General features: G+C 56.4%; 4 protein-coding genes across 4 annotated transcripts; 1 reads left to right on the top strand and 3 right to left on the bottom strand.

The window, feature by feature from the left end:
* Positions 1-618: 618 nt before the first annotated feature.
* On the bottom strand, positions 619-1,633 carry RSR1 (P-loop containing nucleoside triphosphate hydrolase protein; the record flags this gene model as incomplete). The annotated part of the gene is made up of 7 exons (XM_083194786.1): positions 619-791; positions 888-1,103; positions 1,162-1,190; positions 1,250-1,272; positions 1,351-1,430; positions 1,493-1,519; positions 1,582-1,633. The coding sequence occupies 7 exons, from the start codon at positions 1,631-1,633 to the stop codon at positions 619-621; spliced, it is 600 nt and encodes a 199-aa protein (XP_083049699.1).
* Positions 1,634-5,794: 4,161 nt separating this feature from the next.
* Positions 5,795-6,670, bottom strand: ACO1O0_005363 (uncharacterized protein; the record flags this gene model as incomplete). The annotated part of the gene is made up of 1 exon (XM_083194785.1): positions 5,795-6,670. The coding sequence occupies one exon, from the start codon at positions 6,668-6,670 to the stop codon at positions 5,795-5,797; it is 876 nt and encodes a 291-aa protein (XP_083049698.1).
* Positions 6,671-8,091: 1,421 nt separating this feature from the next.
* Positions 8,092-11,546, bottom strand: EFR3 (uncharacterized protein; the record flags this gene model as incomplete). Its single annotated transcript, XM_083194784.1, has 2 exons — positions 8,092-11,251; positions 11,332-11,546. The coding sequence occupies 2 exons, from the start codon at positions 11,544-11,546 to the stop codon at positions 8,092-8,094; spliced, it is 3,375 nt and encodes a 1,124-aa protein (XP_083049697.1).
* Positions 11,547-13,180: 1,634 nt separating this feature from the next.
* ACO1O0_005361 (GTP cyclohydrolase 1 type 2/Nif3) lies at positions 13,181-13,593 on the top strand (the record flags this gene model as incomplete). The annotated part of the gene is made up of 2 exons (XM_083194783.1): positions 13,181-13,467; positions 13,539-13,593. 2 exons carry the CDS (start codon positions 13,181-13,183, stop codon positions 13,591-13,593), a joined length of 342 nt encoding a protein of 113 aa, XP_083049696.1.
* Between the last annotated feature and the right edge of the window lie 280 nt (positions 13,594-13,873).

The following is a 13,873-nucleotide window of genomic DNA, read 5'->3' as shown; positions in this document are numbered from 1 at the left end:
CACTCAATAGGGCACTTCCAACATCAAGGAACATAAGAGAAACGGCCGGCGGGTTCGGCAGACAGCTTCGGCCGACAACTTCGGCCGACCACATTGCCAGTCCCGGGTTGAGATTGGCCGCAACAGGAAATATAACCGGCCATTGGGTTTCCATACTGTTCCAACCACTTAAGACCAGCATTGCCCGTAGAAAGAAGAGCTGTCTCTGAAGGCCAGATATTCTTTTGGCCCTGTCTAAAACAGCCTGCAACACCACAAAATTCTGCTGGTTGGTCTTTGGACGTTTCTATGCGTCATGGGTAATGTCTTAAAACTCATGTTCTCATTTCGTCTTCCACTCTCCAAATAGCGGGAAAACTCTGAATCGTCCAGGACTTATCCCCTTCACATACGATGTGTTCATCTTTTGATACTTCTGGACAGCCCATCTCCTTCGGAGGCAAATTGCCCAAACCGTCATGATCTAATCGCTGGTGATATCCATGGACCGCGAGGTCCGATGCTGTAGATAAGTCAAATCGTCTGCTAATACCAGATCCAAACAACTTTTGCGGTATCAAAATACAACCATTATCCGTAAGACAAAGCCGGAGTTAAGGTCATATTGCCAAATCAAAATCATAGAATGACACAAACGCGCTTACGATCACGAAGCCTTGGTCGCCCGGACTTCCTAGTCTTTAACCCCAAGCCGTCCTGCTTGTAATTGTCAGCGTCATCGACGTATCCGTAATCGTCGTCCTTGCGGAGCATTTGGCGGCAGAGATCAATGAACACTTCGTCCACGTTGGCTACGACACGTCAGTACACCTGCGTAACCTTGTACCTCCAATTCAATGCCTTACTCCTTGTCCGAGCGCTGGACTCATAATAGGGAGCTTCCCAACGTTGTGAGATGGAGAAGCCCTTAGCTCTGCGGACAGCGCGATTCTCCTCAAGGTCAGCCTTGTTGCCCACGATAACGATCGGGACATTTTCATCATCCTTGATGCGGATGATTTCGTCGCGCAAGTTGGCAAGCTCGTCGAGTGATGATGATGACGTGATGCTAAAGACCAAAAGGAAACCCTGGCCAGTTTTCATGTAAAGATCTCTCATGGCCACTGAGGATTTGTCAGTATGCTTTGGGGTAAGCTTTGAATACATGCTGACCGGACATACCAAACTGCTCTGTTCCCGCAGTATCAAGACTTTGGGCGCCGTTAGTCATCAACCTGGCGTTGTAATGGTCACCGACGTTGGGACTTACATCTCGAGTACAACTTGGCGGCCCTGCATGTCTTGGGTCAGTGTCCGGCTCCGCAAGAGTGGCCAGAGCCGGAGTGGCTGGGCGGGATAGCGTCCACTTACATCGACCTGCAGCTGGGTGCGGTACGAGTCCTCTATGGTGGGATCATAGCTCTCAATCCACTCATTGTGAACGAATTGGGCTATTCCAGCATGAGCGCTCCGCGGTAGGGTCTCCAAGCCAAGCGCGAACGGACGGACTCACCAGTTAGGCAACTCTTGCCAACACCACCTGCGATGGAATGGCCGATCAGCTGGTCGGTCGATTGGGTAGTAGTCATGAAGTCAACCAACCTGCTCCCAGTACCACGACATTGAACTCGCGACTGCAAAAGTCGTTAGCCATGCGACAGGGTAGTGGGTTGAGCCGAGTTTTGAGAGCTAGGGGCCCAAATGCAAATAAAGCAGAGGCTCACCTGGGTTGGAACCGGTAATTTCGTGGCGGCATTGGGTTGATGCTGTGAGTTGGGTTGCCGGGTTCACTGGTTCCATCAGTCGCCGTTTTTTTTTCTGTCTCAGGGTACAAATGGGCTCGTGCGGATCACCGGCCAGCGAGGCAGAAATGGGGTGAGGGGCACTCACAGAGGGGGTTGGAGAGTAGCAATCCTGGGGAAGCTGAAGAAAAGGTGTTACGCCGCCTCTTTGACGCGGTATAGAAGTGTTGCGAGGAGGGAGCAAAGGCGAATGGATAGGTAAGGCTCTGAAAGTCAATTGAGCGACAAGGCGAGCGGTGCCGGCGTTGCCTGCGTCATGCGGCAGCAGCTTTTGCCGATGGGGACCTCGTTCGTCGATTTGGGCATGCGATGCGGTGACGGCAGCGACGGCAGCTATTAGCACTAATACTAATAGTATGTTGTAAATAAAGCTTGCTGAACTAAGCCGGTAGTAGTGTGTAGAGTGGGTATGTCGGGCACAGATATCAGTCGGTCAAGGGATGTCGTGGGTGAGGACCTTGTTGATGCGAGGTGTACGTATGTAAGCCGTCAAACAGGGTTGGCGTGGAGCTGGACAGAGAGCTGGCGATTGAGCTCTTTTATTGCGGCACCGCAGAGTGCAACGAGCTGCAGAGAGGGAGGAGAAGCGACGCGGGAAATGCAGGCAGACCCCTTTGCAGCAGGCGTGGCCTGTTTACCGAAGACGAGTCGGGACGGACGAGGGACGGAATGGTCGATCCAACGTTGGGACGGAGCTGGTGGGGGCAAGTTGCAGATGTGGTAACGAGCCGGGTTCACCTACGCGGCGGTACTCCGTACTAGGATGAGCAAGAGACAACAGGAGGTACGAGTAGAGAGAGCCTCATATGGATCAAGCTCTCGGGTGCTCCGAGGTAGTAGGCAGAAGGAGCTCGACGGCGTGGAAAATGTCTGCAGAGGGCGCCGGCTGCAGAGGGTAAAAAATATCCAGCAAGTCCAACAATGAATGGAGCGAGTGGGCGCAGCGGTTGCAAAACGTTTGGTGCGAGCTCTCGTCCGTTTCCTCTGTCTGTGGGGGAGTTTAGCAACGGCCAACCAGGTCCTGGGACTCCTGGGACTCCTGGCGCAGAGGGGTTAATATCAAGAGGACCAGGGATCCAACGGAAGATTGAGGTCCCCTGAAGACCGGCACCAAGCAGGGGGGCCAAGGGGCCAAGGGCGGCCAAGCACCCCAGTCTCGACCAGCAAGCTCTGCCGGGACCAGTCACCAGAGAGTCAAAGAGACGGGAGCTGGGAGCCTGGGAGACAACAAGAGATGCGATCCGTCTCTTGTCACCCGCCGCTGAAACCAAAAAGGCGGAAGGGTGAGGGAGCAATAGAAAAGCAAAACCCGCCTGGCAGACCGCAAGGGAAAGGAAAAACACAAAAAGAGAAATGGCGGGCAGGGACAGCTGCAGTCCTGCAGGCAGTCTGCAGTCTGCAGTTTCCAGTCTCCAGTCTCCAGTCTGTAACCGCTGCACCTGGTGCAGTGGCTTGTCGGGGCACCTTCTCATGGAAGCTTCTGTGCCTGCAGCATGTGTGGGCTTGTGCCTGAGCCACTAATGTGGTCAGGGGCTTTCCATCCGGGGGCATCTTGAAGCCAGGGGTACTTTCCCATCCGAGGGACCTCTACGGCCCCTAGTTAAGGTATGTACAGGCAGTCGCACTCGCACGACTTCCAGGTTATCAAGGTATTCGTGCCTGCCTAGGTACGCACAGGTTGGCAGCGGGCAAGCAAGCAGGCACTACCTACCCAGTGTGGCCGGTAGCCGTCAACTGCACCTAGTTTGCCCGTCATCTTCACCTCTTCCTGGTCACACCCTCACCCCTCGTTTTCATCAACCTGATTGATGAGGCCAATCGATGACAGTAGAGCAGACGGGCTCTCCGACTTGTGCGAGAGACCCCAGAACGGCAGCCCATCAGTCTCGATTGCAACCCTCGTGGGTCCCCACTCCACGAGACATTTCCGGGGCGCTGGCACTGGGAGCGCTGGTCCAACAAACATCCCAGAGACCCAGACATGCCCGTTGCAACTTGGCTAGGCCCAAGGCCTGAGCTTCCCCGGCCCCAGTTGCCCAGCTGCCTGGAAGTTTGACAATCTATCGGACACGCTTCATCGGGAAGTTTCCGCAAGGCTTTCGGCAGCATACTCGGCGAATAGGTCCCCAGGTGGTTGATGACGCCTGGCTGTCCGCAGGGCCCCCGTTTCTCGCTATTTTCCTCAATGCATGATGTGATGATACAGGCATTTCAGGCCACTGGTTGCAAGCTAGCTCCGGGGTCGACAGCGCTTCATTCCCGAGGTATCCCTGCCTGACTGCACGACTTTGCCCCGTCTCGTCTCGTCTTGTCACGTCCCCTATTACGTATCATCCCCCTAATCGACGAGTAGCGCAACAGTTGGAGTGGCGCCCGCGGGTTGCCGCGATTTAGCTGGTGAGGATCTACGGATACTATACTAATGCTTATGTAGATGACAGTCACCATCACTGCCTCTTCCAAGGCCGCCAACGATGCGCGGTATCTGCCCGCTTCCCGCCTGGACTTCCACTTAGGAAGAGTGCCAGTCGTGCCCACCCACGTTTACATCACATCAGCCCCAACAGAGTTATTCCATCGTGTTGATTTGGTGGTTCCTTGGGCTCAATGTGGACAATCCCTTGGCTTGCTCACAATAACACCCTGATAGGTAATACTACTGAGGAATCTCATGGGAATCGATCGCCCTGACCGGGTGATGGTCAGCACAAAAACCCACACCTCCATCTTCAGACCCGTTTCTTGATATAATAGTAATATCCGGCTTCCACTTTGGGCACCGGGTGCGCCGTCGACTCAAGCCCCCAACTTTGGCCCGCAACGTCCCGGACTCCAGCTGCTTCCCACAGGTATTATCCCGGGGGCTATTAGTACTACATACCATGCACGTACTGCACCGTTGTCTGTAGGTAATATCTACTAGTAGGTAGGGTCCAAAAAAGGGAGCGTGCATAGGCTTGGCATCGCGATGCAACGACGTGCATCGTCTGTCCACTCGTCTACGAATCGCATTGCGGTTGACTACCTTGAGGTGCGTGTAGTAAATTAGGTACATGACAGACTCACATGCGTCCCATGGCATCGTTCCTTTTTCAGCACCACTACCCAGCAGCCTTAACCTTTTGACATCCGCGCCCTTCTGATGCAAATAATACTGGCAGAATGGGGCCTTGATACAGAGTCGTCCATGTCATCCCACGTGGCGGGCTTGCCCGACGATCGACGGGACCCCTGGCCAGCAATCCGGATATGAGCGACGGGTGACTGACTGTCCAGCCCCCAACTCAACAACTACAGTAATACACAGCACGAACAGTAGTAGCACGATTACAACCCACTGCTTCTACGACTCAGGGAAATTTGTTCCGGAAAACACGATGACTAACTCGAACATTCCCGCCCGCGATTCCTTGCGACGTATTCCTTGCGACGTCTATGATGAGCCAGTGTACTCTGAAATTGGTGCCGAGTTGACCGCCGCACTACTTCTCAACTTGTCAGGGGAACCCCCGTGGGGGTACCATGTCACCTATTCAACATATCGTCAACATGGCACGTAAAGCACGATAGCGAAGATCTCATAATCCCATACGAGTCATGCTTTGCAAACGACCGTTGCTAGTATTATTCTGAGGCGCTATTTTAACCCGCAAAACTCTATGAAGCTAAACGTCATCAACGGTCGCGGGCCGAACCTAGCCTCCAGACTATTATCTCGCTGTAGCTTGTATTATTCCATGAAGCCCTTTCTTTCGATATCGCTACTCGAAAAGAAATGTAGTCTCCTCGCATATCCGAAAGGACCAGCTCAATTGTCCACCCAAAACAAAAAGCAATTATCTCTTTCCCATGAATGCAACGCTCAATCCCAGGAGTATCAATGCCCAAAATGCTTGTAACCCGCGCCAGTATGCACCAAACACCCCGAAACACCCGACCAGTGTGCTTGTGAAGTCCATCCCCGGCCCCCTTTTTGTCCATTATTAGCCAGCCATAATAGCCCTTTCTATCCCTCAATCAAGGTCGACAATGTCCTGGACAAGGAAAGAGTAATATGAATGTGGGCTGTAGTAATTATCGTAATACTTGTTATGGTAAGCATAGTTGTCTGTATCAGAGGGGTCACCATCGCCGTCGGGCTCGTTTAGAATTGAAAAAATGATCCCAAAGAGCACGAGGGCAGCGACGGCAAAGGTGATCAAGATGGTGAGCCCCTTCTGCTTTGTCGTGCGCCAGCAGTAGACGTAGAAGTCCTGGGCGGCCTGGTGAGGGTATGGGGGCGGTTGCAGCACGAGGGGAGGCGCCTGCTTAACGTTCGCCCCGACGTGCTGCACTGGAATGGCCGGGGCTCCGGGGGCATGGTAGTATATTGGTGCCTGGTTGTTGGCTGGGGCCGCATTGCCAGCTGGAGCTGCGTTGCCGGCTGCGCCCACGTTGCCAGCTGGCAAGGCCGGTCCGCCACCACCGCCTGTGCCACCGGCGGGCTGTGGCCCCGACGGTCCGGCCGCGGGAGGAGGCGGCTGCAGCCCGGCCCCCAGGGGCTGCATCTCGACGTCGTTGGATGGGTTCCCATTGTAGGGAGGCGGTGGACCTAGTGAGCTGCTGGGGCTGGGCGGTCTATGGAGCAGCTCGGCGGCCGTGATGTTAGCTGAGGCTGTGGCGGCGGTGTTGGTTGTCAGAGGGGGCAGGGTCGGGCGCGTGGATGACTGGCCTGAGGGCGTGGTACCAGGGGTAGTAGTGCTTTGGTTGCTCCGGCTGCTGGGCCATATAGACTCGGTGGGAGTGATCATAGGTGACGACATGGTCCCCGGCGGAGGAGCGTCGTCAGGGTAGGCCTCGTTGGGGATAGAGGCGGCTGGGTGTGACGGGTCATCCTCAGGCAGATCCATGGCGGCTCGACGAGGCGTGTCCTTGGCTCGCCCTGTCCTGTGGCTCCTGTCTGATATCGAGATGGTATCGGTATTACCTGGGGTATTCTTATTGACGTGCTGTGATGCTGGCTGTGTGAACGAGTGAATGGCGGTCAGCGGTGATAGATGAGAAACGAGTGGTCATGGAGTTGATGGACAGGATGTGTTGTCGAGAGAAGCCAGTATGCAGGCAGGGCCCATGGCCAAAGGGGGTGAAGCGACGGGAGCAACGACGAAAGAAGGAAGTCGCCTTCGAGGATGGACGAGAAGGGGACGCGGGACGCGGGAAGTGGGAAGTGGGAGGCGGGAAGCGGGTACGAGTAGCGGGAAGCTACAGCCCCAACCAGTCAGTAAACCACAGGCAGAAGAAAGATGAAACAGGTCAATAGGATCAATAAGATCAACAGGATGGGCGTCGGCAGATGGCAGCAGCAAACACGGGCCTCGGAGGCTCAGGCCATCCATCAATGACGGGCAGACAGCAGTCGCAGGGCCTGAATTTGGCAGCAGATGCAAGAGGCTGAGACATGGACACTGGCACGACACTGACACGACACTGACCGTCTGCACACAGCCTGCTCTGTCGTTGGCCAGCCCTGCCAAACACGTCCATGTTGGGGGGGCCCGTGCTGGCAGAGACCCGATTCAGTGATTCACCGAACCTCGAACAAACTCACCGGTTTCGGCCTGTTTGGTCTCTGCTGAAGTTCTGTCTCACCCCACCCAGGCCACCGTCGCGGCTATGGCCTCGAGTAGTATCAACTTTTCGACCACCCTGGACTGGACTGAACCCCCCCCACATGTCCAAGTCATCGGCAGTTGGGCTGCGCGCCGATGCATAGCGCAGATCGCTTGTTGAGAGCCAAGAAGTCAAGACGCGCACCCTTGAGGCGCTGCTCGCCTTGGCACTGGCCCTCGCTCGTCGGCTCGCATTGACACGCAGCACCACTGGTCGGTGACATGCTGTGGTTTCTCGTGGTTGACAGATGGTGAAGACATTTGGAAATTTGATTTCGGTCATGTGTCGCTCTTTTTTGAATCCATCCTTTTCTCTCTTCTCTCCTGTCGCTCTCTCCCACCACAGCCTCCGGCCGCTCTCCTCCATGCATCTCCATCTTGTATACGTTAGTAGTGCTTGAGTGGTTGCTATATTATTAATACACACACCTCATTCCCCTCGCGCCGACAAGTACACACATATACCCTCTTGCCAACCTTGCACAAAATTCCCTTCCCTTCCATCTATCTGCAAAGCATAAATGTTAATGTCGCCCGCTGTGAATGCTTGGCCGCCAGCTCCCTTGTTGAGCTCTCCGCGTTTGTGAATAATAGATCCCTGCTGGATCAAAGAAAAAAAAAGAAGGGGGGGTGGGGGGACAAAAACAAGCCCAAACATGTTCCTAGTAGGGCGGCTTCGTCACGTTGCTCAGCCCGCTCTCCCCCCCGTGGCTATCAATGTGGCCCAGGAGCTCCTGCAGGTCCATCGTCTTAGGGTTCTCCTCTGATATACGACTCTGCTGGATCCTCAGGCTCCCTGCGCGGCTGCTGAGCTTCCGCCTGAGGCCCCTTGAGGCATAGTCCTGGATTGACACGCCATCGGGGCTCTTAGGGGTTGGCAGCGGCGGGACTGGAGGGACAGTCGCTCCTGCTCCCTCCTCATCCTCTCCGTCGAGTTTGGCTGTGCTCTGGTGGGGAGGGTTCAAGGATAGAGGACCTCTTTTTGAGACGGAGCCTGAACGCTTCGGGGCATCGGATGTTGCTGCACCCTCCGGTTGCTGCGTGGCCGGGTTGAAGCTCAACTCCGACGGGCTGTAGTCGTAGCTGACCATGCTATCGCCGCTGTCATCCTCCACCGTGGGGAACCCAGCCGCCTGGGGAGACATGGGAGACATGCTCCCCGACAGCACCAACTTCAGCTGATCAACCGACGCAACGGCTCCTTTGCTGGACGCGGTTGCCGACGGAGACCTTCCGCTTCGGACGCTCGGATTCTGTAGCCTAACCATTGAGCCATGCCGTTCACGGTCAGGCATCCGTGCCGACTGTGGCCGCAAGTTACGCGGGCTGCCATAGGGAGATGGGATGGTCTGACCGTTGCCATTGATCCCGGCTGTGTTGATGGTGGTAGGTCTATTGCGAGTTGTGGCCGTCGTACCGCTTCGAGACCCGTTTAGCGACTCCGTTTTGCCCTCGGACGCGAGTGCCGCGGCAACTCCCTCGCGGGACCAGCCTGTCAGCATCTGCTCGCGGAAGCTGCCTGGAAGGTCCTCCTCGTGGTCCCCAGCCAGTGTAGGGCTCATTGTTGAGCCTAGGATAGGGTTAGACATGGCGCGTCCCGGCGAAGCACCCGGGCTGGCAGGTGGCGATCGGCTAGTCTCTCCGTAGCCTATGGCGATGCACTCGACCAGAGATGATCGGTCATCGAAGGGTAGAAGTTTCTCCTTTTCCAGTGCGGTCATATCCCATGTCGGCTGCGAGCCCATCTGGCCTGGTAGTCCGACCGATCTAAGGTGAGGGGGTGGAATATTGATACTCTCTACCCAGAGACCCTTGCTACGTCGCCGGACGATCTCGTTGTAAATGGCCCGTCCCACAACCGAAGCCTCAAAGTCGAACTTCTCGGAGAGCGCCCAGAAGTATCCGTGGCAAAGAGCGGCAATGCGCACCTTGTGGACCGGAAGTTCCATCTCCTGAACGGCTTCTTGCAGCCGGTAGATCATGGGCAGCCCATAGCGGACAGAGTTGACGCCCAGGCGGAAGACAAGCTTCGTCAGAAGAATGTGGAGTACCGTGAGGTCCGTCTCGTAGTTGACAAACTGGATGGCATTGTCGTAAATGGCAACATGGAGCAGGGGGAGAAAATGCGATCTCCGTCCCGTCCAAGGAGCGCGCTCACGGGTCGACGAGGCGGAAAACACACGGCGAGGCGGATCGGGACTCTGGAGCTCACGGTTGTTCGCCATGGACCGATTGCGAACAAGTGACTCGTCCCTGGCTATCAAATCGGCCGGCGTCGTCTCGCGATCCAGCCAAGTGCTAAATGCGTCAACATAGGCCCTCCGAACCTCTCCATCGGCGTCTCGCAGAAGCCACTGTGTGCCCTCCCAGACGTGCAGGGGCACCCGGTTCCTCAAGAGATCCATGTTGCCGCTGATCTTGGTCTTGGGGTTGGCAACGAGGAGAATGGCCTTGATGACCTTTAGAGCACACACCCGCCCCTTTCCATATGAGAGGGAGGCATCAATACTAGACTGGCTCTCCGTCAGGTCGACCACCGAGGCTCCCGGCCCGCCATCGTTGCCTTCGGCCTTCTCGCCCTGCGGCGTTGAGGTTGTGCTGGACGAGCGAGTAGACTTGATCCGGCCAATGATGGCCGCAATCATGTCCGAGACCTGGTCTGCATAGTAGACGTGAGTGGCCAGGTCTCCTGTGCATTGCACAAGACGATCTAGGAGATGTTTGCGCTCCGGAGATCCCACATCAGCATCCCCATCAAGCTTCTCATCCGTGAAGCTCTCCCCCTGGCTCACGCCACCTGCAGGCCGCAACAGCTTCCTCATCTGGCGCACCAGTCCGAGCAAGACGTCCATGACGCTCAAGCCAATGAGGTTGATGTCGGAGCGAAGGAGGGAGTCGATCATGGCGACGAGGGCCATCTGGTGATGCATCTTGTCATCCTTGATGGGGTTGCGTACAAGAGTCTCCATGGCCGCAACGAGAATAACGTATCGGTCCTGGACGGGGGCCCATCGAGATATGGCGTTGTACATGGCAATGGCCCAGCCGCTGTCGTCCTTGCCCTTCTCTCCCAAGCTGGCTACCTTCTCCCCTTGGCCGACCTTGGCAAAGATAAACTTGAGCAGAGCGGCGGTGGCGGCATTAATCTGGGGGCGGTTCGGCACAACAAAAACGCTCTTGAGGCACTGCATTGCCAGAAGATTGATCTCCTCCTCAACCAGCTGGTCAGCGTCGTTGGGAGAGCCGGAGAATGTCACAGGATTCGCATCGCCCCCCGTGTCAACCGTACCAGCTGTACCGACGGTGGCCACGCTGTTTCGCCGCCGAAGCGCCTTCTCCGAGTCTACCTTTTCCTCCAGCTGAAGTCGCTGTAGGAGCATGTCGATGAAGTCATCGCTGTCGGACCACAGATTCTCCAGGATCGGGGGCATGATCATGTCAATCTGGCGTCCCGTGACGGACCCCAGGGCCTCCGAGGTCGTTATACTCCTGATGGCCTTGAGTCCCGCAGTCCTCCACCGGGCTTGTACTGAGCGGGTGAGCGGGCCCTTGTTGGCGGGCGGCTGAGTGGAGGCGAGAGCGGCGTAGGAGCGGACAATTGTTTCGTACTGGCTCGAATAGTCTTGGTCGGCGAAGAGGGACGAGGCGTCGTGGTGCTCGCAGAAGGCCTGGAATGCTGGGAGGGAGGACTCGATCATGGTAATGTCGTTGGCGCGGAGGATGAGGTCGAGGATCTTGAGGACGCAGGGGGCGATGAGGGCGACATCTTTGGGGGACTTTTCGATGAGAGCGGCGAGGATGCCGAGCGTAACCTGGACATTTCTACACGCAGAGAGGGAGAAGAAGAACCCCCCTCGGTCAGCTAATTGCTAGGCCAGGGTCCGTCCAAGTGTGCAACATACCCGATGCGCATGCGCCAGGCATCGCTGGCTGTCTTCTTCTCGAGGAAGGCGCCAATCTTCTGGATCTTGGAGCGGCGGCTGGTCGCATAGAAGAGCAGGTAGCTGAGCTCGCTGCTATTCGGCTTGACATCGACGGCGCCCTTGGCCGCGCGGGGATAGCACTTGAGCACGAGGACCTGGTGCTTCGGCCGGCACTTTTGCTTGATGGCGTTCATGGCTGGGGGCTGGCGGACAGGCAACGACCTTGCACAGGGTCGCCTGGGGGCTCGCTCGCGGTGGGCGCGCGAGGACCAGCGGACGGTCGCGTTGCCGTAGGGGTGTGGGTGGGAGTGTGGTGGTGGCGGGAGGATTCGAGATATTGAGGTGGAAGAGAACCCCCAAGAGGAAAGGAGATCGCCCGTCGAGTAGTAGAGCCAGCGCTGGAGCCGGGCGTGCGCTGGGAGATGGGGTGTATGGGCTCCAGTATGGGGCTGGTGTGTCAGCATCCACTTCAGGCCGTGTTCCCCTGGGGCAGTGCGCGAGCCACCGCTGGAGGCGCTGTAGCCCCCTGCTGGGTGACGCTCCCACGAGTCCCACCAGTCCCAGCTTTCTGGCCATGCCGCTGAGAAGACATCCATGGACATCACCACGCCGATCCGCTCGTTCTCCATGCTCGTTGCTCCGGTTTCCCTCCTGGCATATTCGTAGTCGCGGCCGTCTTGTCGAGATTTGTCGGCACCGAGCCAGTGCGAGAGAGAGCAGCGGTGCGGGATACACAAGATGCAAGGGGGAACGTGTTCAAGTCACCAAAAAGCCTCCGGCGCCGTAGGGCATTTTACTCCTACATACTAGCAACTACTGTGGGTATGTGATGGCTTCCGCCCTCGTGTATTTAACGCCAGTGTTGTCATCATTCAGCGTCGATCTCCGTCAAATGGAGACCGAGGTTGCGAGCCACACATCCCACGGGAGTCGCGGAGAATGATGAAGGAGAATGAGGGGAAGTGATGCTCCCCAGATCTCACCCGGTGTCAACCCCAACAAACTCCACAACCTGCCCAGCCCATAGGGATTTGTCGGCTTGTCTATGTCGAGACACCTCCACGTCTCGCTCCGTCCTCGCTCAGAACGGTAGCTGAACCCCAGACTCAAGTGGTAGTCCTCGGTAGCGCAACAACCCCCCAACCCGTCTTACGGTTGGGTCAGTCCCTACTACGTATGTGGGCGGCGCGGGGTGGGAAGTGGTCCTCGCAAAGTACGCCTCGCTTCAGACACTCCAGACCCAAATCGACCTCGGATGGCGGGTTTGGCTTGTTCGACGTGGAGTTGCCCCAACCGTTCGACAGCGGTCCATGGCTAGGGCACAACCTATCTCTACTACAAGTCTACAGTAGGCAACCATCTCGCCAAGGACAGTAGTAGCCGGGGACGCACAGATTATCTCAAATGGTACGGAATACTCTGAATAGACCGCTCCCCTATCATGTTCGGAAAACATTGTTAATACTAATATACTTCCACCTGTTTCAAGCTTCGGCGACAGACAGCTCGTTGCCCGGCTGCTTCTTGATACTGAGGTATGAAGCAGAAGATTATCTGTGGTAGCTACGAAGATGACTACGTAGTACGACTGTAGGTGTACGTACGTCGGAACTAAGAATCGTTGCGCTGCCAAGAGGAGGGCTGTGCGGTCGTAGACTTACGTCACAGCTAGTACGTATAGTACTAGTCGAAGTCTTAGAAGCGCGACAAATAGCCAATACGGAGTGTTCCCTCTGTACCTACGTAGATACGCACCACACCTCCCATCCACGAACTATCCTTTCCCCAACAGACCCCAAGACCATTCGCAGATCACAAACCACCCATCATGGCCTCCTCCCTTGCACGCTTCACCCTCACCTTCTACGCCCCACCCACCGCCGTCGCCGCCTGCAAAGCCGCCATCTTCGCCGCCGGCGCCGGGCGCTACCCGGGACCCGGCGCCTACACCGAGTGCTGCTGGTCCACCACCGGCACGGGCCAGTTCCGCCCGGGAGACGCCGCTAACCCGCACATTGGCTCCGTCGGCGCCCTCGAGGAGACCCCCGAGGTGCGCGTCGAGACCCTGTGTGTCGGCGAGGGGGTCGCTCGCCAGGCTGTCGAGGCACTCAAGAAGTGGGTTTGGCCTGGTTCAGCGGGCAAACCACCTACTTACAACTACCGTACCTGCTGACTGATTCATGCAGAGCACATCCATACGAGGAGCCGGCTTATCACGTCACCAAGATAGAGGACTTTTGAAAGAAATACAAACTGTAGGATTGCTTGAGGCGAATATGGACTTAATGTTAAATCATAAGCGAGACCAGTTGTTCCTTTTTTTTTTTGCAGCCTGCCTCGTCGTCTAGATATACTGCTGATGATACGAATAACCCGATGATATATAAAAATTCGCCATCAGTCATCATCAGCCAGCCACCTTGCGCTTCTCCCACTTTAACGCTACCAACCGCGCAGTGAACCATTCATGTTTTCCTGGCAACTGCAACTCTAAAGGGGGCCAAAGGGATCGTAATGGGAC

Source organism: Amphichorda felina (assembly GCF_050947745.1).
Source record: "Amphichorda felina strain 45539 chromosome Unknown scaffold_5, whole genome shotgun sequence".
NCBI lineage: Eukaryota > Fungi > Ascomycota > Sordariomycetes > Hypocreales > Bionectriaceae > Amphichorda > Amphichorda felina.
Note: the sequence above shows the minus strand (reverse complement) of the source record. Positions and strands in the feature narration are given on the sequence as shown.